A 21119-nucleotide genomic window follows, 5' to 3' on the forward strand; every position below is an offset into this window, starting at 1 on the left:
CGACCTTCGTACACATTTTACTCCGTAACACAGAATACAATTTAGGGAATTTACGGCTCGTTTGTGCTGCCGGGTCACATATACATGTGAAACACTTCATGATGTTGTGAGACTCTATTTGATTATAATAACATTCTTGTTCAAATCTTCGATGAACGGATGTCATGTTTCCATTTGTAATTTCATGTTTGATGTTGCTAGTGTGTGATGCGTAATTCTTCTTTCCCCTGTATAATTCAAACTAGGTAGTAGTTTTTCATTAAGAAATTTCTTGTATTTCCGTTTTTTATTTAAGTATGCTGGATGCACAGTCAGATGAGTGCCACTGTAATGAAAGTGTTATTCTATTAAAAGTTGGTTTTATTTGATATTATATAGATTTAAAAAAAACCGTTTTCATTGGTCGTTGCTACCCGTTTCTGACTTAGCACTTACGTCCGTTTGTTCTGTCACCGGTTCTGAGTTAGAACCATGTTTTCCATCTAGTTCTTCCTGTTCCGTTGTGTTTGGTGCATTTTTCTGATCAATATCCCCTTCCTTACTATCCATCGTTTCTGATTCTAACACGGTCATTGTCATTCCGTCAATCTTAGTAATCAGCGTATCATTGTCGTCAGTATAACTTTCACCAGTAAGGCAAGTATCACCAGATACTGACGTAGCTCCAGTGGCTGCAGGCTTCTTGATCTGCTTTACTTTGGGTTGAGAGGGTGGTTCAATGAAGCACCTAGTACAGATGATTTTGCGTACATCTTTTTGACCGAAGCAGAAGAAAATGAATATCAAAACTCCTTGGAAAGAGTTGCAGATACAGAATAGTAGTTGAAAGGCAAATCGCGCTTCTTCGATAGCAAGAAATCCAAATACCCATGTTATGCCGAGAAGTATGGATACAGCGAACGCGTTCAGTAGGCGCTGGGAAATCTCTTTAACTCCAGTCTTCTGAAAAAATTGCCCGTCACCATCTTCACTCTCACAATTTTCAAGATCGGATTTCATAACATAGGCCCTTGAGCTCAGAAGTTTTCTTGCAACCAAACCGAAGGTGATTATGTTGTGTAAGATGACCAGCCCAATAGGAAGTAGAAGACCAAAAAACAGACCGTAATCGGGTTTTACAAAACAACTACAAAGGTAACAAAGACAAATGTTAAAAAATTTAACGAATGAATTGTTAAAGATAAACCCTACCACTAATATATCAATAAGACAGGATCGATCTTACAAATATACAACCTGTATCATAACATATTCCACGTAATTAATTCGTCTATGTGTGATTGACCGTGGGTGACGATGTCGGGTGGGAAAGGAGACACGGGATAGATAGTCAGGAAAGGCATCTACATAGGGGCCTTGATAAGGGGCGCACACTTACAGGTGGATGTTTCAATATGTACAATATGGGCGGTAACCGCCGTGTGAAATCGCTCATTTCAGGCCTACAATTTCACTGGCAATTTTTAAGAAATGGTTGAACTACACCCTATCATATACATGTATTGCGTCATAGTATGAATGGTCTCGAAATCGACTCGAACGCGTAATCAAGTCATACAATAATAAATTAGTAAACAATGACTTACATTATCGACCGTAAATTTGATGGTATAAAATACTTTATTATCTATATAATTGTTAGATTTTGAAAGAAAAATTAATAAAAACGAGAATGTCACTTACTATAATAAAGGTTTAGCTACGTAATGTCCTTGTTTTATAGCCAATACCACACCGACTGGTATCAAACCAACACCTGTCAAATAATCCAAATGTAGAGTGTTTTTTCCATTCAGTTTATCGTAATAATAATTTTTAGGGAAGCTAGTTTTGAAGGTGAAAGAGGGGAAAGGATATGATAGGTCCATAAATGTGGAAGAGGTGCAAGTTTGTTTGTACGGCTCCTGTTGTAAATATATCGTTTAAAATAGTATCATCATTTAAAGAATCATCAAACGCTGCATTATTTGTGAATTTGCATTGCTGTCGACGCATTCTCGTGTATGCATGTGTATCTACTTGATTACAATGTTGTATTATAATTGAATCCATATATCATCAAGTTAAGAATTTCTTACCCCAAGCAAAGAAACTGGCTTTAAACATAAACTTCCTCCCCACTCTGTCTGATTCAGCCACCAAGGTGATATACATATGGCGAGCCTCAACCCCCATCCATAGTACTGTAGTCAAGACGAAGTAGTGCAGAAGTGCTGCTACAATGATACATCCTATCTCTGAACCGGTGCTGTCAATGCCGAGCAAGAAGGCAAAGTATAAACCCAGCATTGAGATGCAGAACTGAATGAGGATCTTACGTTGGAGACTGATGCGAAGTCCTCTGTAATAGTGATTAAGAAATTGATTTTGTTTATCTTGGTGGTCAGACGAACTTTGTTCACCAGCTTTGTCCTTATATGAAAAGATATATATAATTATAATTATAATGTTTCAATTCTCAACATACTGAAATAAAGCGTACATTTAGCTAAGGGAAAACATGATTAGCACGGTGACACCTACAAAACTTAACAGAGATACGCTTTAAATTTTTATCATTTTGTTTTTTCCTTTATATTGCTATGTTTTCTGCTAAGATTATATTAACGGCGAATTTGTCTGAAGAGATTTTTGTCTTCAATGCGTAACTATGACTGTTACTATTTCTGCTCTTTGTCTCGGGCCCCATTTAAGCTTTGCCCCTATTTTGACATTATTATAAGCTATTATATAACAAGACCAAAGACACTTGCCTGCAACAAAGGAATATCATCAAGGTCAAACACAGTCCAACTATTGAGAAAGCACATCCGACTTTGCTGATGACATCCAAAGCGAAATTCATAGTCCCTCCTGAAAAATCCTAAAGTAAAACAAAATGACGTAGTTGCATTTACATTTTAAAAGACATTGTTGTTTCATTCACGCAAATTTAAGACATGAATGTAGACCCAACAGATGTTGGGCTATTCCAGAAATTAACGGCACCTACCCTAAAGAAGACATGGGAAAATAATAAAAAATTGATTTTCCCATGTCTTCTTTAGCGGCAAACGTCGTTAGCAATTGCGAGCACCAACATGCTTCCTGACTATAATAGGGACTGGCTATCAGGCTGTGTACTTACCAAAAGTACTGCGACGTTTGTAAGATGGTAGCAATGGCAGATTATATTTCCTGACTCTAATATTTGAGTATCTGGTTAGACCAATGTGTATTTACCAAAAGCACTACAAAGTTTGTGAGATACTTGCAATGGCAGGTTATTTTTCCTGACTCTAATAATTGACCGACTGGTTTTAAGGCTGCGTACTTACCACAAGCCCTGCAAAGTTTGTTAGATGGTTACAATGGCAGGTTATTTTTCCTGACTCTAATAATTGACCGGCTGGTTTTAAGGCTGCGTACTTACCACAAGCCTTGCAAAGTTTGTAAAATGGTTGCAATTGCAGGTTATTTTTCCTGACGCTAGTAATTGAGTGCCTGGTTAGAAGGCTGTGTACTTACCACAAGCACCGCAAAGTTTGTAAGATGGTTACAATGGCAGGTTATTTTTCCTGACTCTAATAATTGACCGGCTGGTTTTAAGGCTGCGTACTTACCACGAGCACTGCAAAGTTTGTGAGATGGTTACAATGGCACGTTATTTTTCCTGACTCAGCACTCATCAGTGCACATCCGTTTTCTGCCCAATCACCGATTCCATCACTCTTGCTGAAGTCCCAAGACACACACTTGAATGTGTTCAACACTGTTTCATTAATATCCTGGGAAAACAGACATTATTATGAGATAATAATAGAAGTAATTTACGTCCCGTTAGGATATACAACCGTTTTATACCAATTTTAACTTTTTTAATTACAGCTGGTGCGAATATCCACTTGTACTTTATTTGGAGCCCTGTCGGTTGCACCTACTTTCAAACTGAGATTGAGACGGTCCACGATTTAACTTCCATCCCCAGTTGGAATGTGAGGTTTCTTGTGTGTGTCTCTGTGTGCTGAAAATAACCTACTTGCCCGTGCGCCCACACAATCTCCATACACCACCGCCACACAACCAACAACCCCTCCGCACAAAACACACCGACCCACACACACCAAAAAAAGTATTTGATCTCAATTCCATGTTCTAATGTCACTTACCTGTGTAGGTGCTATCTGTATAATAACTGGTTTCTTCAGGTTTATGACATCTTTACCAAGAACAACAGCTGATATAATTGGACCAACAACCATGGAAGAGGTTTTTTCTTTGAGCATTTGTGATGGAAACAATTTGTCGTCGTTGTATGCAATGAAACTAACTTTGGTATCTATGCAAACAGAAAATGACGGGGTTAAATTGATCCTTTGAATACACGTGAAGAATCACAAAACATTTTGTAATTATTAAACCCGTCTATACATTGGTTCACCGTTAGTCCGGTGAACGTAGTGTTATGGTCACCAAAATGACCCAAGCCAAAATCACCTGTTACCGAGTTCACTTAACACCAAACACGCAAACACACTGTTTTTTTATATATAACAACAACTTGTTATTTATTAATAAGTGCAGTATGGCTATCAATCAAAATCACTGTACAACATTATACAACAATTAAACTTAAAATTACTACATAGATTTCTTTATGTTATGGTTACTTAAGCTAAGCCTGGAAATCTAAATATATCTCGTTAGATCACCACAAGCCAATCACAATCATTAATCTGTATACATCGTTTAGCATATTACCTCAACACAAACCAATCAGATTTCATTCACTAGTGTGTATAGATGGTTACTGTAATAGCGCCACCACATAATGTTCTAGAAACTTCTGGAGCACTCATATTGTGTTTGTGAAAGGTACAATTTTGCGATAAACAAGAGTGAGGGTTTTACTGAGTCTAGTATCTGAGATATGTATTAAAGCCTAATGCTTTGTTTCTCTCACCATTTGTATTCTCATTTTCAAACAGCGCGTCCATTGGCAATTGAATAGAACTTCCGATGAGTTGATCTTCTGACTGCATATCTGGATCAAAACTTTGATTGCTATCCTCTTCAAATCCTTCATTATTTTGACTAATTGCAAACCCGACACCACTTTGTTGTGTCTTATTAACAGCAACACCCTCAACAGCAATATTAGGCTTAACAGAGCTAAACTTTCCATACATCTCTATGGTGTATTCTACTTGCATCTCAACAGATTTGAGTATTTCAGACAATGCGTTTGCTACAGAGTCCCGTTCTTGTGATACATTGGCAGAAAGTATAGAGTTGACGGTTTTAATGACATTCTCGGTAACCTATTTAAAAAAATTCAAACAATCAATTAATAAATCAATCAATCAAGTTGCTTGAACATTCGATCCTGTCTGAGGATTTTTTTTTTCGATTATGGCTTGCCAAAATCAAAGACTATTATTAGCGACCGTTCACAAACACTTGTAAGGGGGAGACCTGATGCAAACAAATTTCATCGCGAAAATTTTTCGTTTTTTTTACATATCTCAAAAAAAATTTCAGGGCCCCCCTTTTTGACATGATAATTATGGGTCAACCCCATAGAAAAGCATATAAACTCAATTTTTCCAGGAAAATTTGTGGTCAATTTTTTCAGGCCCCCCCCCCCCCCTTGGAGGGTCAACAATTTTCAGGGCCCCCTTTTTGCATCAGGTCCCCCTAACAAGTGTTTGTGAACGGTCCCTTAGAGAGCTAGCGAATTACAAACGCTATGATCATACGCCCGTGCGTCTATTCAAAATCACTCTCATGTGACAGGATTTTGAATACAGTAGATGCACGAGCGTTTGATACCTACGTTTGAAAATCGCAAACTCTCTAATTTGTGTAAATCATGGACTTGTTAAGAACTAAAAAAATGAGTAGTAAGACAAAATCCGCGAGACTAGAGACACTATTTGTAAGTTGTATTTATATAAAATATTGTTAAACCTCATTTTGCAACCTTAAATACATTGTGAATAATGAGTGGTCATTTAGCGATGATTTTGTTTTCATCGGTGAAACGTTTAGAGCCCATACGTCAGCTTGAAACAAATTATTTTCGGATATGGAAGGAAAGGTTTCATAAGGACAAGATATCTGCTTCTAACACATTCTACATTTTACAAATAAATGAATAAGATATGGGTAAAATGTATTTACCGGTCAAAACTTCAGTTGTTAAAGTATCTATAGAGTCAAAGCTGTACACGTACTAGTATGTTAGACTTCGGACTTTGGGAATAGAATATACTCTCTAATGTAAAAGAGTGAAAAACTCACTCCCCAAAAGAGTGATTCACTTATAAAACCACTCAAAAATGAGTGAAATGTGTTTTTTTTTACTTTACAACCACTCAAAAAAGAGTGAAAACCACTCTAAAAGAGTGAATTTCAACTCGTTCAAGGAGTTAAATGAAGGACAACACGTTTTTAGAGTTATCCTTCATTTAACTCCTTGAAAGAGTTAAAATTCACTCTGAAGAGTGGTTTTCACTCTTTTATGAGTGGTTTTAAAGTTAAAAAAACACATTTCACTCCTTTTTGAGTGGTCTTATAAGTGAATCACTCTTTTCGGGAGTGCGTTTTTCACTCTTTTACATTTAGAGAGTAGGAGTGAATTTGTGTGGTGTGGTGGTGCTGCAGTACTGATCATAAGTCTTCGATCTACGATGCTCGCCAAAAGTGTTGGACACTTTGAACAGGTTAATGTAAATGAGCACCCTCCTCCCATTCTCACTGAACAATGTTCAATCATGCAATGTTGTCAACAGTACCTAACATAGTTGACTGGTGGGAAAGGGGGAGGTCTGGTAGGTTAGGGAAGAGTTGACTAAAAAAATAACGTGGAACACACGATCAATTGTGTCCATGCGTGTAAAGTAAGTTAACTTTGTATCCAGTGGCTCAGCCTCTCAATTGCAACCGATGATGGCTTATCATTACTGTAGAAGATAAATGTGAAGGCAGGATTGGACTATGTATACACTTACATCGCATTTACTAAATAGGCCCTGCGACTCCCACGTCGCGTAATATATAAATAAAACGGAGACTTACACTTCGTGCCACACCAGTTGGTGCTTTACCCACATTTTCCTCATTGAGTTAGCCTTCAAACAATTACCCATACATTAACAAGAACTTTGATCGTCACTCAGTTCGTATAAAATAAAAGTGCATTTCACCTTATGTACATATATTTTGAATCCGTTTACTTCCCAAAGTAATATCAAAGGAAGTGTAAATTTAACAAAGCAACTTCTACGTTTTTTTCTTAATAGAAAGGCAGTATTATCATATAAACATCTAAAACGTTATATTCTAAAAATGACTTTGATATCTACAACAGCAAGAATGATCAGTGAGCAGAGAAGGAAAATTGTAAAATCTCGTGATTTTTGTTTAATTTTTCCAAAAAGTTTGATATCTTTGTCAAAAACAACAAGGAAGAGAGATGATCAGTGAGCAGACAATGAAAATAGTAAAATCTTGTGATTTTATAAAATATTTGTTTCATTTTGCCCATTATGTAATCTAAGTTGGGATTTAACACAAATTTCTTTATTATATAGGAATCTTTCTATTATGACAATGATGAAAATGTAATTTGAACCGTACATCATAGATCTGAGTCAAAGTTTACTTTTTCTGAATCCTTATCACCAGTGGATCACGATGGTGTGAGTTTTAAACAGGTCTGAGTAATTTTGAACTTGACCCTCTCTACAAAGTTCAATGACCTATTTCTACTATAATGAGGGTACTGTTAAAATTCCTCATAGCCTAGATTAATTAGCACTTTAAGTATTATTCATCTGCCAAATATGACAACTTATTGATTTGCTCGATTGTAGTGCATGTAAACTGAAATCAATTACACTACCAAACCTCTTTCGTGAAAAGAATGAAAATCGGGTACATTTCTTAAAGAGAGCATATCTCCAAAAGGTGTCAGCCGATTGAAATCAACGTTTCGAAAATTAGAGGGCGCAATAAGGGTTCTGGGTTTTTTTGGACACCCTGTATGTTAACTCGAAAGTTTATATTAGCAAGTAATTAATCGAAAACATTTCAAACACAAACATTTATACAGTGCCAGTTTTATTTTAAAAGAACTGTTCTGTAAATAGATAACCAAAATAATCAATTGTGTAGGCGGTGGCCTATATATCCCTATTGAACTTTGGCTACATTAATTGTGAGGGGAGGCAAAATATAATTATACACATTGCAACCAAATTTTAAATTTGGTATCTGTTTGTGAGATTGCTAATGCTTAGGGTAGCAATAATTTGGGACCAGTTCGGACCATTTTAAAACTTTGTCCATGTAATAAAATTTTGTCCTATTTGATCATATTAGCCCTTAATTAAGCATCGTATGTATAACAATATATGGAAACAATAGTATATAACGGGAGCCTAAAGAAAAGCAACAAGAAGTTATCGGATGTCAAACCGAAGATAATAACTTAAAAAGGGATAGACAATAGGAATCAATACTACAATGAACTTTACGGTTAAAAAATGCCTCGCGTGTCATGTCGCGAGTGAAACTTTTGATAATTGTGTGCATCATAATATTCTATATAATACTTACCACTTGTGATGGGGAACCAACATTAACGATGTTAGTGAAAGCTTCCTGAACATCTTCAATATCAATATTCTCTGAATCTCTGATGATGTTAGCGAGGGCATCAGCAATCTCTGCCACATTGTCTTCAGTCACGTGTGTCTATTAAAGATATAAGTTGACGTGGAGGCGCATGTGAAAAGGCTTCCCATTGTTATGAATATCCGAGTGCAGACTAGCTGAGCATATCTTGGTAAAAGCAACGCAATTCTACATTCATCTAGCTATTTTATATATCCTAACTTGAAAATAACTGCTGGGAGAAAAGAATAACTGATATTAAAAATTAGGGCCTACAAACCACGGATATTCTATCTGTCATTTTACTGATATTAAAGGGCATATCTATTGCAAAAACAAGTTGACACTCGTTGCAATTTTTTTATTCGTATTTCTCCTGAAAAAAGAAAAATTGTGTCGCTGGTTTTTGCGGAATATCAATTTAAAACGACGTATTTTCTCAAAAAGTAAGTCATTTTCTAACCATAAAGAAACTTTTTTGCGTAGTGTATTTAACGGCCCTGATTTGGTAAAATGATCTAACTTGAAATTAAAATCGTTGTTTTGAGAAAAAGAGCTTTAAAGTTTGAACACTTGACGTTTTTCTTTTTGAATAAAATAAATTATTAAACAGATCTAATGTCTTAGAAAATATAAAAATCTCATTATTTGGTGGCGTGGTGGTGATTTTAGGATGTCACCAATGGAAAGAGCGCCTTCACATTACCCATGATATGGATTTATAGTTAGATCGTTTTACCAAATCAGGGCCGATTAGCTTGCCAATGATATGATGTTGTCCGAGCAATATATATGCCCTTTAAGGTTGTCACGTTCCAGTGTACACTGATTATTCTTGCCGCTTATCCTAGGGATGTTGTTTTGATGGAAAATGTTTGGGTGGGATATTGCCAGTGTTATTGATGTTATTAAACTCGTCAAACCATTCATCTGGAGTTTGAGAGGCTACGGTTTCGCACCTTATCCTAGGTACATCTTCTAACGGCAATTGGTCATTGACCTGTGACAAGATGGTGCCGCCAGAGGTGGTTTTAATTACAGAATTGTAGGACCTGTCGAACTATGGAGAAGGCCACGAGTATCATTGGTATTTCCATGCACCTCCTTCACCAGTGTCATCGCAGGTGGATTATATTGGAAAATAGGCGCATGTACGTACCTTTACATTTCAAGTAAAAGGAAACCAGGGTTACTTCATGATGATATAAGCATCGAACTATTCTTGAGATCAAGTAACATGATTAAGCCAACTAATGTTAACAAAACTAAAGCTCACGTTTGCTAGATCTTCGATTCCACACCCTATTAAGACCGGGTCTCTCCACTCTCCTCCGTTGGTGCATTTTCTGGAAGCTTTGCCGTGGTTTTCTGTTATGAGATGGAAAAAGTAATCAAGTGAAACAGAAGCAGGACCATCGGTGACAATGAAACAGCTCATGTTATTTATATCTGTAAGTCTCCATTTTACGGATTCTGACTTGATCGTGTGAGATCAAAGAAATTTTTATTTTGCTTGCTCCGTCCTGAAAACAGGTCGAAAATCAATTTTGTGAATGTGTTCATCTGTTCATGTACAAATCACTATTGTGTACTTACGTCTTTCTGTGTCATTGGGACATATTTCATTAGATTCGGCTCTCAGTCCGGCCAGTGTTGTAGTCCATGAGAACATTCCAATGCTGGTATTTGTGACATTTGCCGAGCATGATATCTCTATGATAGTCATGGTTTAAAATAGAGTGGAAAGAAGGAAAACTGTAGCTCATCATTCATTGCGGCATCCTTTGTTCATGTTGTTTTTAAATAAGAAAATGTCATCTATAAACATGATCAATATTACTGTTAATAAATAATAGCCTTCATCGTGGTATCAAAAACGTTTAAAGGTGTCAGAAAGAAAACAGAGGTTTCCTCATAGCACGTTGCATCATATTTTAAGCGTCTACAAGCATATATAGCGTTTTTGGTGAAAGCTTAATAATTAATATGAAACAAGCGTGTGTATGTCAATACAATAGATAGGTCTTACAATAATACTTGTTTGTATATGCTTGGATGTGTAATTTATTTGCTCAAACTCCATAATGGCGCCTGGATTAATTAAGCTTTCATCAGAATGACAGAAGCACTCTATATGCTTGTAGACAAGGTATTACGGTATTCATTATTGGCTTAGATCTTACCCTTCTCATTGTTTAGGACAATGTGGTTAGCAAATTGACGGTCAAATGAATACACTTGTTCACAGCATTTTAAGGACATTCATTGAATAATATATTAAACTTCAGAATCACAAACACATGTATTTACATCAAATAATTGTTATCATTTCCTTATAATAAATTCTACCTTCAAATGCCATATTTTCCCCCAAATACATTTTGTTCATGAAATATGAATATCAAACGGAAGAAACAGTAGAACGGAGTGATATTCTACCTAAATGTATTTTGTATAAATGTAACATAATTTACACAATGGTTACGGAAGACAAACCAGTTGATACAAGTGGACTGATTTGTATTCATATCCATGGATAGTTCTCCGTACCGGACTGTTTAAGAGTTTGGATAATTAATCTCAAAGTTTTAACTTTTAGTCTCCAGGCCGAAATATTTTTCTTTCAATACATGCATGTTTATTTTGCCACATCAAGGATAACACTTATTTTACATACCCTTTGGACATTTCAGTCCACAATCTGCGGTCGTAGACTTTGTAGTGCTGGACATCATTTGGTTTGTAGCACTTGTCATCATTGTCTTTGAAGTGCTAGACATCATTGACTCTGTAGTGCTAGACATCATTGTCTTTGAAGTGCTAGACATCATTGACTCTGTAGTGCTAGACATCATTGTCTTTGAAGTGCTAGACATCATTGGCTTTGTAGTGCTAGACATCATTGCCTCTGTAGTGCTAGTCATCGTTGTCTCTGTAGTGCTAGGTATTATTGGTTGTGTAGTACTAGACGTCATTGTCTCTGTAGTGCTAGACATCATTGTCTCTGTAGTGCTAGACATCATTGTTTTTTTAGTAGACATCGTTGTCATGGTGGTCTTATGCCCTTATAAAGAAACCGACATAAATTGAAAACTTTGGTATCAAAATGTTCTCACATTATTCCTTTTAACATAACTCAGAACAAGATATATTTCATTTATTTATGGCGCTTTATTTCTAAGGTAACATCGCAAATTAAGGTCATGGTCAATTACAGTCGTCAGTGGGAGTTTCAGTGGTCTTTGACCTATTTCTTTATTTGAATTGTTATGTTAAAATTAAAAACAGGGAAAATATGACACAAGTAACACAAGACATATAAACAAAGTTAAAAACCCGACGTTTCGAAAAGACGAAACATTTCTTTCTCAAGTGATAAAATAAGAGACCTGCTCTCAGTATAGTGGAGACCAACTGGTCTCCACTATACTGAGAGCAGGTCTCTCCACTATAGATTAATTTTTAACTAATAAATATAATATATCGTACGTGCAATTTATTGTTGCCTGCAACACTGTCGTCAGTATCGCTTACGACAGTGTTGCAGGGAGGATGCTTGTGTCACTTTCTTTTCATAGAATGCAACATTGACCATTCTTGCAGTGAATGCAACACTGACGTAAGTACCACTTATTGCATTCTACATCTACTTACGTCAGTGTTGCATTCTACACTTGATTTTCATAGAATGCAACACTGACGTAAAGTGCGGGCGTAAGTGCCACTTACTTGCATTCACCGCAAGAATAGCTAATGCACCTACGACATCTAAATTTGAAATTGGACCCGGTGTAAAGTTCGATGACCTTTTCCTGCAAAAGGTTACTCCGATTCAATTTCTATCATGCATTTCTGTGTACACCATGAATATCAACTATCTCTGATAGCAGTGCATCACCAACCACCCCCCACCCCCATTTGAGGGGGTCGATACATTACTAAATTGCAATTTGAAATATGTACCTTTCCCCGTGCCTTCATAACTTTGATTTTGTGGCTTGAAAATCTACGCTTACTTTGGACGTGGATCCGATCATGCTACAAAACTGGTACCTTATTTATTGTACAGACTATAGATAGAAACGCTGTATTATGTGATTAAATATTAAATATTTGCATGACGTGGTTTTTTTTAAATGCTCCAAAATAAAAAAGATTTTACCCAATGTTATTATTTTAAGCTGGGGAATAACCCTTCATTTCAAAAGTGGCGAATTATCCAATCAAATATACATGTAGAAGACAGTGTTTTAAATTCAAATTCTGATGACAAACAAATCCTAAAAGGATCATTACATCGCGGATCCTACCTTGTGGTTTCTTACAGATAAAGCCATGAGAAGTAACGCAAGGCTGGATCTTCCATTCACCATTATGTTTCAAATACGTACAATCCGTCCCTGCTTTGTTTCCCCGAGATACTTTTAAGTCGTTGGGTAGCTTAGTCTCCCAATTTGCATAGTCAAACTAAATGAAAACACATCAATTAAGCATAACAATACACAGAAGATATTTTTTTTTTTCTTCTTCTTCTTTTTTTGCCTGTTGCAAAACAAATATGAATAAGAAAACATGGCAATTATTACCGCGCTTCCATCGATCCATTCAAAATGATCTTGTCTGGTTCTGTCATGCAGTCCTATCCACACCTCAGTTTTGTCCTCAAAATCTGTAAAATGAAATTAGAAAAAAATCAGTACTATACTAAACATCTCAAAAAAAGTAACTAACCCCCCTAAATAATGACCATTATTCAAAAACGGGTGATTGTATTACAAATCTGTAAAATGCGTTGGAAGCAGTATTTATTTCTGCACATTTTGACACCTCATTGAAAATAACTGAAAACTTTCTTTCTTTCTTTCGGGTTCCGGTTACGGAGACATTGTCATTTGACAATTGGAAGCCACGGTCTTTTTGGCCAAAATCGCGAAACATTATTGCAACACGTAGCACAAACACCGTTGGTGCGATGGGCCTAAATCTTGAAATATTAACTTTTGAAGCATATTCAATTATCCCAGACCAAAATTTATTTCCCATGTGAAATATAAACGTCTCTGTAACTGGATTTTTCATGTTAACTTACCTTCCGTATGGAATGCCTGCTCTTCGTCATTATGTATACTAGTCAGATTCCCACCCATACTTTGGCAAACATTACTGGCTTCGTTAAAAGGCACCTTGTTCTCTGCGTTTACGTAGTAACAATAATCTTCAAAGGGAATCCAATCTGCTTCGCAGTAATCCGTTTCTTGGGAATCTGTGTTTTTGAGAATGATTAAAGTTAATTTAAGTACGCCAAAGAGATTAGACTCAAAGAGTGCGGACTCCGTTATGCTTGCGTGATGTTCATGGAGAGCAAACTGGAAGAGTTAATCCGGATCATTGCTCTTCCAAAAGCTGAACATCAAAACTGTATTGCAAAAAAGTCGTAGGGCCCTATGGGTATGAACCATGTAAATTATTTTCAACATAAATGAGACAGTATTTGTTACCGAGTTGACAGGATATTATTACAAAAAAATTAATTTGCAACAACATTTCCAGTGTCAAATATTGTTTGTAGGCAAATAATTTACAAAACAAAATGCAAAGTGCAGTGGTGTCAATTGGTTTAGTGCAATACGATTTTATTGAACAAACTGGCAAAATACACATCGTTTTCAGTTAAAATAAATAAATATCTAAATTACACGGCAATAAAAATGTGTTCTGTTTATTCCCTCATGAATTCACTGATGATGAGATGACGTTACGACCTTATTGCACTCGATCGTCTGAATTTCAAAGTATTTAATTAAGCCATTGGCTGCAATATGCATTTTAAAAGTCATATATTGCTCGGACAACATCATATCATTGGCAAGCTAATATTATGAGGACAGTGAAAATGACTCATTTTTTGAGAAAATAAGACGTTTAAAATTGATATTCCGCAAAAATCAACTTAAGCGGTGAGTTCCTTCGAACGAGACAGATTTGACCTAGAAAAAATTTGACGTCATGAAATGAGATGTGCCTGCTTTGAGAGAAGGGACTGTAAACGCTCCCAATGCACAGAACGTATACTGTTGTTGTTCTCAGAAAAAAATTCTGAATCAAGTATTACAAATTTAATGGTTTTTAAACATATGGATAAAATCAGCCGCTTCTTTTTTTATATATTAGTAAATTGTGATATTACAATTCATATCAACAACATGAGCAATATTTGGACTAAAAAATACAAAAATATTTTGAGCTTAGAATTTGAGCGTGATCAATCTGAGACTAGTATATTCAGGTATTTATTATGCAAATAAACAATTTCACTGAGACGGTAAGGCACAACGTTCAATTTGGTCCTATAGAACTATTAGTGCTGCAGAATGGTGAAACCATTGTTTAAGTTTTGTGAAAAGTGTTAAATTTGGCTCAGATGTAGTATTCAGTCTGGTGAACAATTCCATAGTAGGATAGGTTTTACATATGTAGGAAGTTTGCTTCCCAAGGTTGCACAGGCAAATAGGTCAAGACCATAAAGCTCCATATCAAACGTTACATAGACCTATTGACTGACCAATTTTTGGGTGTAACCTTGGGAAGCAAACCTTCCACATATGTGAAATCTTATTATGAATTATAATGACGAGAGGAAGAATTTGAGACCATTTTGACAACAATCGGAGCAAGTTTTCAAATTTGAGCCCTGTAGATGTCAAACCTTGACCTTTGACCTTTTTGCTTATAACCGTTCATCACAGATAGGTCAAACTATACTTTTTCTGGATCCTTGTGACCATGGTTTATAACTCAATTTGAACAATTTGAACTTTTTCCCTGTATAAAGTTCGATGACTTCTATGGTGGCCATATTGGACAACATTTTTTTGACCCTCCTCCTAGAATTGTTCACCAGACTGAATACTACATCTGAGCCAAATTTCACACTTTTTTTGCTATGATTCACCATTATGCCGCACTATATCGGTGCCCGGTTAGGTACCGATGACCCTTAACATCGCTCCCCGAGATATAATAAATTGTATCACGCATAAAAATTAAGACTTGCATAGTGTGTTTGTTTTTCATTTAAATAGAAAACATATGCACTGTACAAATATTAAGGGTACGATAAAAAGTGTCATCGGTACCTCTTCGGGCACCGATAGTGCTATAGGACCAAAATAAATGTTGTGCCTTATTAACCTTTGTTGACATTTGAAGGTCGCGCATTTATACATGATTCATAGATCATCTAGATGATCTATTCATGAATGAACATAAAAAGAGCTCTATAGCTCATGTGTTACCGCGATCATAGGGGAAGGGTGTAATCCCACTCTTGATATTGGTATGGTTTATTCTATCTTACGTTGTTTTAGTGTGTAGTAAAAGGCTTAAATGAAAAGATGTTCGGGATTACCCCACTCTCCCCTATAGTGTCCGCTTCATTTACTTACGTCATCAGCCCGTTGCATTGAAAATTAATTTCGCTTCGAACGGGGGAAGGACTCGTACGAGCCCGAACTTTACCAACACAATCTCTCTTTTTTCAGGAGAAATACGCATAAAAAATTGCAACGAGTGTCAACTTGTAATGTAATAATTATTTTCTTCGAATGGAGTTAAACTTGTTTTTGCAATAGATATGCCCTTTAAACCTTTGAAATTGTGAATAAAATGAAAAACAAAATGTTTAAAATGTTGCATTTTCTTCTGAACGTTGATTTCAATATGATGACGCTACGCCACTGGCTTACCTGCACCATCACCAGAAACTGGCATCAGTAATACATACCAGGTGAACAATATGTAACAGATCCTGAATATCATTTTCAAAATCAAGGCTCTATCTAATAAGGTGCAACAAGAAAGAAAAGGATAGAGAACAGACAACGCCATGGATGAATGATAATCCTACATTGATACGTACCTAAAATGGTGGCAGCAATATGCTTTGTGGTGTGGAATAATTAACCGGTGGGAATTGTCGGTAATTATTGGTAAATACCATCAAGGACATACTGGGATAATACTCAAGAATTTCCATATGATAATTACTTTTAATTCTAAATTGTAACAAAAAGCTCAACAACAATAGATTATTCATGTGTAAATATTCTCTTTCGAAAAAAGCATTTAACCGTAGATCCTAGAAATAACATAAAATATTAATGTGAACAAAAGTCAATGAGAATAACTGGTAAACATGTTAGGAAAGCAACTTGCGCAAGGAGCTTGTGGGTGTGGCATTTTGGATGGATATGGGAATGGAGTTCAAGATGTTGACTGCATGCACTTTAATTGAGTGAGTAGCAAGTTTAGAGCGAACAAGAAGCGGATAGAAATTAGTCGTGTGCCTTGAATTATGACTATGAATTCTAGCACTATATTGGAAATATTAATCTTCAAACTATAACAATTAGCAACTAGCAATGAATTATATTGTAGTTAAAAGAACAAGTCCTATTTCTTGGGTGTCAAATATCACAGTATGCATAATGGTCACCACTGTCAGATTCAACAAGTTATGGCCAGTCACAATGTGTCCCATGGTACCACTTTTCAATACAAAGCAAAGATATAGACCAGAAGGACTTCCCCCATATAAAGTTTAAAAGTATTAGGAGTAGAACCCCCGGTGATTTTTTATTGTATTTCTTACATTTTTCTCCATTATTTGACACCACTCGTGGGGTTATACCTTCGTGGCATTTCAAGATATGCCCATTTAAGACCAAAAGTTTAGTCAGTAAGTAAGTAAGTTAGTCAATAATCAAGTAACATACCCTTTTATAGGGTGTACCTGCAGTCCACCAAAAAACATGCCTGAACGTAAGGTTGATACACAAGAGACATGATGAAAATACATTACATTTCCATAAAATGTGTAAACGATGACTAGACCCTCGCATATTATGGCTGTGCGTTTCCTTCAGCAGCTTACCAACATGTCAGGGCTTACATCCGGATAGATAAGAAGTATGCCCAAAAGTCAATTGTATCACGTACCGTTGTCGTTGAAATTGAGCAATTGTTTTTATAATAATAAATAAGCAGATAGGTTGTCGCGCAAATTGAGCAATTGTTTTTCTAATAATAAATAAGTAGTATTTATAATAATAATTTTATTATTTTACTTTCACTTCTGGTTTGGTATAGATATTGTAAAACTTCCCTCTTCTTACACCATTCATATTTATCTCATCTTATAATACAATATAGAATAAAAATACATCTGACGATAAATTAAATTCAAAACAAATCCCAAAAATATTACGAGAAAGATGTGGATGCTACTAAAACGAAAATAGAACCCACCCATACCTAAATACAACTACAATAATTTTAAAAAAAAGCAAATTATAGATAAGCTACAGTCAAATTACTTGATAATATATAATATTATTATTTATATCAGGCTTTTGAGCGATACAACAAAATAGATATTGTATAGTTTTTTTCAAAATACCCGGATACAAAGGCGCGTGTTTAGGGCCAAACGACCTAACCTAATCGTAGATCCATCCTTTGCGCTCATTTTAGTGATGAAATTGTTACCCAGCACCTTACCCGTGAGTAGGACCGACCATCAAAAATTATCATAGAGAGGGGTTGGTGAGGCCCATCATTGGTTTCAACAGTAAAATCCATCATTTTCATTTCGCTCTTGTAAAGGTATTCCAAGAGCTTCTGACTTTCTTTACTTGTTAGTAGTCATTTTCTTTTATCTATAAAAATACCTAGGGAAGTTCTATTTCAGTTTACTAACATTTCTGAAGGCCTATACCTTTAATATTGTTGATAATATTACTAAACCCGATCATGAAAGTAAGAACTTCCATTACCCGATCAGCATTGTACAGTAATAATGTAAATACATGTAACATCTAGGCGCTAGCTCTAGGTATAAGCAGCAGCTAAAATTTACTAACCATGCTAACGGATGTATCAGTAGTATAAAAACTAATAGAAACTAGGCATACGCAGTGTTGACGTTTAACTAGATTTTGTAGGTGATATTTAAATCTTATAGCTAAAATTTACAAAATAGTTCTCCACGTGTTACATGTAAATTTTATTGACTTAAAAATACTAATATGTGTTGAGAGTTTTGCTAAAAAGCACTTACGTTAATTTATGCTGTGGTATGTAGCTGTACAAGGTGATACAGAACGTGGCCAAATAATATCCTGCGTGAGGTAGTTGATCAGTGTTATTTCCAGTTCGGGTGCTACCTACGTCATTTTATGTGTTATTATTTTGTACTCACAGTCCCCTCAATAATTAGAGTCACGCGGTAGCACGACCAGCAAGTTTTTAAAAAAACGACTGATAAAGAAGAATAAACAGATGCGCCGCGAGACTATATTTACACGGAACAAAACGCTATTGTTCTATGATATTTTTCGCTGGGTACAAAATATATCTAAAACCATGCTAAATCGTATTTACTGTCCAAAGTGTCATATTTCAAAAAGTTACACCAATCTTACAGTCAATCCGATTGTTTGATAATAAACAAACACTCTTGCTTTATTTCACGCGGTATTTCATAGCCAAAATTAGTGGCAAATCATAGCTAATCATACTGATATCCACAATCTTTCGTCACTGCTACAGCCATACATGGCTGTCACTGTCGCACTAATTTTTCAGATTCACTTTCAAATATACCCAGGCATTTTCCTGGATACCCTACATACAAATTCTGGACCCCATTGCCCCGCAGGGTTACAAAGAACTACAAACCGCGAAATTTGGATATCCAACCAGATTGCCCGCAGGCCTATTGATTATAAAGAACCACAAACCGCGAAATATGGATATCCAACAAATTAAGACCACAAACCGCGAAAGATCGCCAACAACTGCCGCTCAATATTGATATCCAAGTAGATTGACCCGCAGGGCTATAAAGAACCACAAACCGCGAAATTTGGATATGGAACTATTGCCCCACAGGGCTTCAAAGAACCACAAACCACGAAATATCGATATCCAACAAGCTTAAACTACAAATTAGCTCCCGATAGAGAGCAGGACTTGATGAGGGAAATTAAAACCACAAAACACGAAAGATTACAAAGAACCACAAACCGCGAAAGACTAGATTGCCCGCAGGCCTATCGATTATAAAGAATCACAAACCACGAAATACGGATATCCAACAAGCTTAGACTATAAATTAGCTCCCGACAGAGGGAAATTAAAACCACAAACCACGATATTCAACTATATTGCCCCGCTGGGCTACAAAGAGCCACAAACCTCGAAATTTGGATATCCAATTAGATTGCCCGCAGGCCTATCGATTATAAAGAACCACAAACCGCGAAAGATCAACAACAACTGCCGCTCAATATTGATACCAACTAGATTGCCCCGCAGGGCTATAAAAAACCACAAACCGCGAAATTTGGATATGCAACTAGATTGCCCCACAGGGCTACAAAGAACCACAAACCACGAAATATGGATATTCAACAAGCTTAAACTATAAATTAGCTCCCGATAGAGTGCAGGGCTTGATGAAAACCACAAACCACGAAAGATCGCCGACAACCGCCGCTTAATAGGAATATTCAACTAGGTTGCCCCGAAGGGCTACAAAGAACCACAAACCGCGAAATTCGAATAGCCAAGTAGATTGCCCCGCAGGGCTACAAAGAACCACAAACATTAAAACACGATTATCTGCGGCATTTAGACGCTTCCGTAGTCATGTAGTATAGGCTTAAATATATGCGCATTTACCAGTTCCGACATGAAGTAGGCCTAAATCGGATTTACTCTTTGTGTGTCTCTCTGGCATTGTCAACATTGGGTGTGTGTTGTTCATATTTACATTTCCTTTACATATTTACGTAGCCTTGAATAATTAAATATTTGAGCAAGTTTTAAAAATAAACGACTGATAAAGTTTTGTTTAATTATTTATTGTCATGAATCAAGAATAGCAACTTCAAACATCCATTTTTCGTTTTATTCGTTTTATGGTGCACTTCGTAACCTGATGACTTTCCAAGCTTGTAGCTGCTTGGCTACATTCATAAAAAGAAAAGAAATCTACCATAAAAACGTTGACAACGTAAAGAAATCAGCAAGTTTAAAAAACCCACCTCGGCTCACTTTTTGAAACTTGGTCCCATTTGTAAAAGTTACTGATTTAAACTTTATCATATTTATATAAATTTAAAACATTTCCAGAAATGTTAGGTATCTTTAATGTGCAGATGCGATATTAATTTGTAAGCTTTCTGGAACGACCTGAAAGGTTATTATCTTGTTCTTGCATGGTAAGCCAATATCCTATTGTGTTTTGTTTTATAATAATCATGATTAACACGATTAATGATTGAATTAAACGAATAACAAGTAGGCTTGTAATCTTGTTGGAAACGCTGTATTCTGTTGAAATAAAAAAAAACTGATTTGCTGTTGGTGTTCAAAATGGGACCAAGTTTCAAAAAGTG

The 21119-nt window shown here is 36.0% G+C and overlaps 1 protein-coding gene across 4 annotated transcripts in view; it reads right to left on the reverse strand.

Annotated features, from left to right (window-relative positions):
- The window catches only part of LOC140153241 (adhesion G-protein coupled receptor G4-like), a 50018-nt gene extending 31184 nt beyond the window's left edge, over positions 1–18834 (reverse strand). The window contains exons 1-15 of one of the 4 annotated variants that reach the window (XM_072175936.1): positions 16404–16638; positions 13748–13921; positions 13245–13327; positions 12969–13125; positions 11336–11722; positions 10255–10371; positions 9935–10026; positions 8602–8739; positions 4943–5300; positions 4149–4318; positions 3603–3767; positions 2754–2863; positions 2079–2341; positions 1684–1756; positions 85–1126 (exon numbers count right to left, since the gene is read on the reverse strand). In XM_072175936.1, coding sequence (XP_072032037.1) covers positions 397–1126; positions 1684–1756; positions 2079–2341; positions 2754–2863; positions 3603–3767; positions 4149–4318; positions 4943–5300; positions 8602–8739; positions 9935–10026; positions 10255–10371; positions 11336–11722; positions 12969–13125; positions 13245–13327; positions 13748–13921; positions 16404–16545 — 3159 coding nt within the window. In that variant the 5' untranslated portion in view covers positions 16546–16638 and the 3' untranslated portion in view covers positions 85–396. Of the gene's footprint in view, positions 1–84; positions 1127–1683; positions 1757–2078; positions 2342–2753; positions 2864–3602; positions 3768–4148; positions 4319–4942; positions 5301–8601; positions 8740–9934; positions 10027–10254; positions 10372–11335; positions 11723–12968; positions 13126–13244; positions 13328–13747; positions 13922–16403; positions 16639–18775 lie in introns of those variants that run through there. The other 3 variants (XM_072175935.1, XM_072175937.1, XM_072175934.1) reach the window with 3 other exon arrangements.
- Between the last annotated feature and the right edge of the window lie 2285 nt (positions 18835–21119).

This window comes from Amphiura filiformis, chromosome 5, assembly GCF_039555335.1.
Source record: "Amphiura filiformis chromosome 5, Afil_fr2py, whole genome shotgun sequence".
In the NCBI taxonomy this organism is placed as follows: Eukaryota; Metazoa; Echinodermata; class Ophiuroidea; order Amphilepidida; family Amphiuridae; genus Amphiura; species Amphiura filiformis.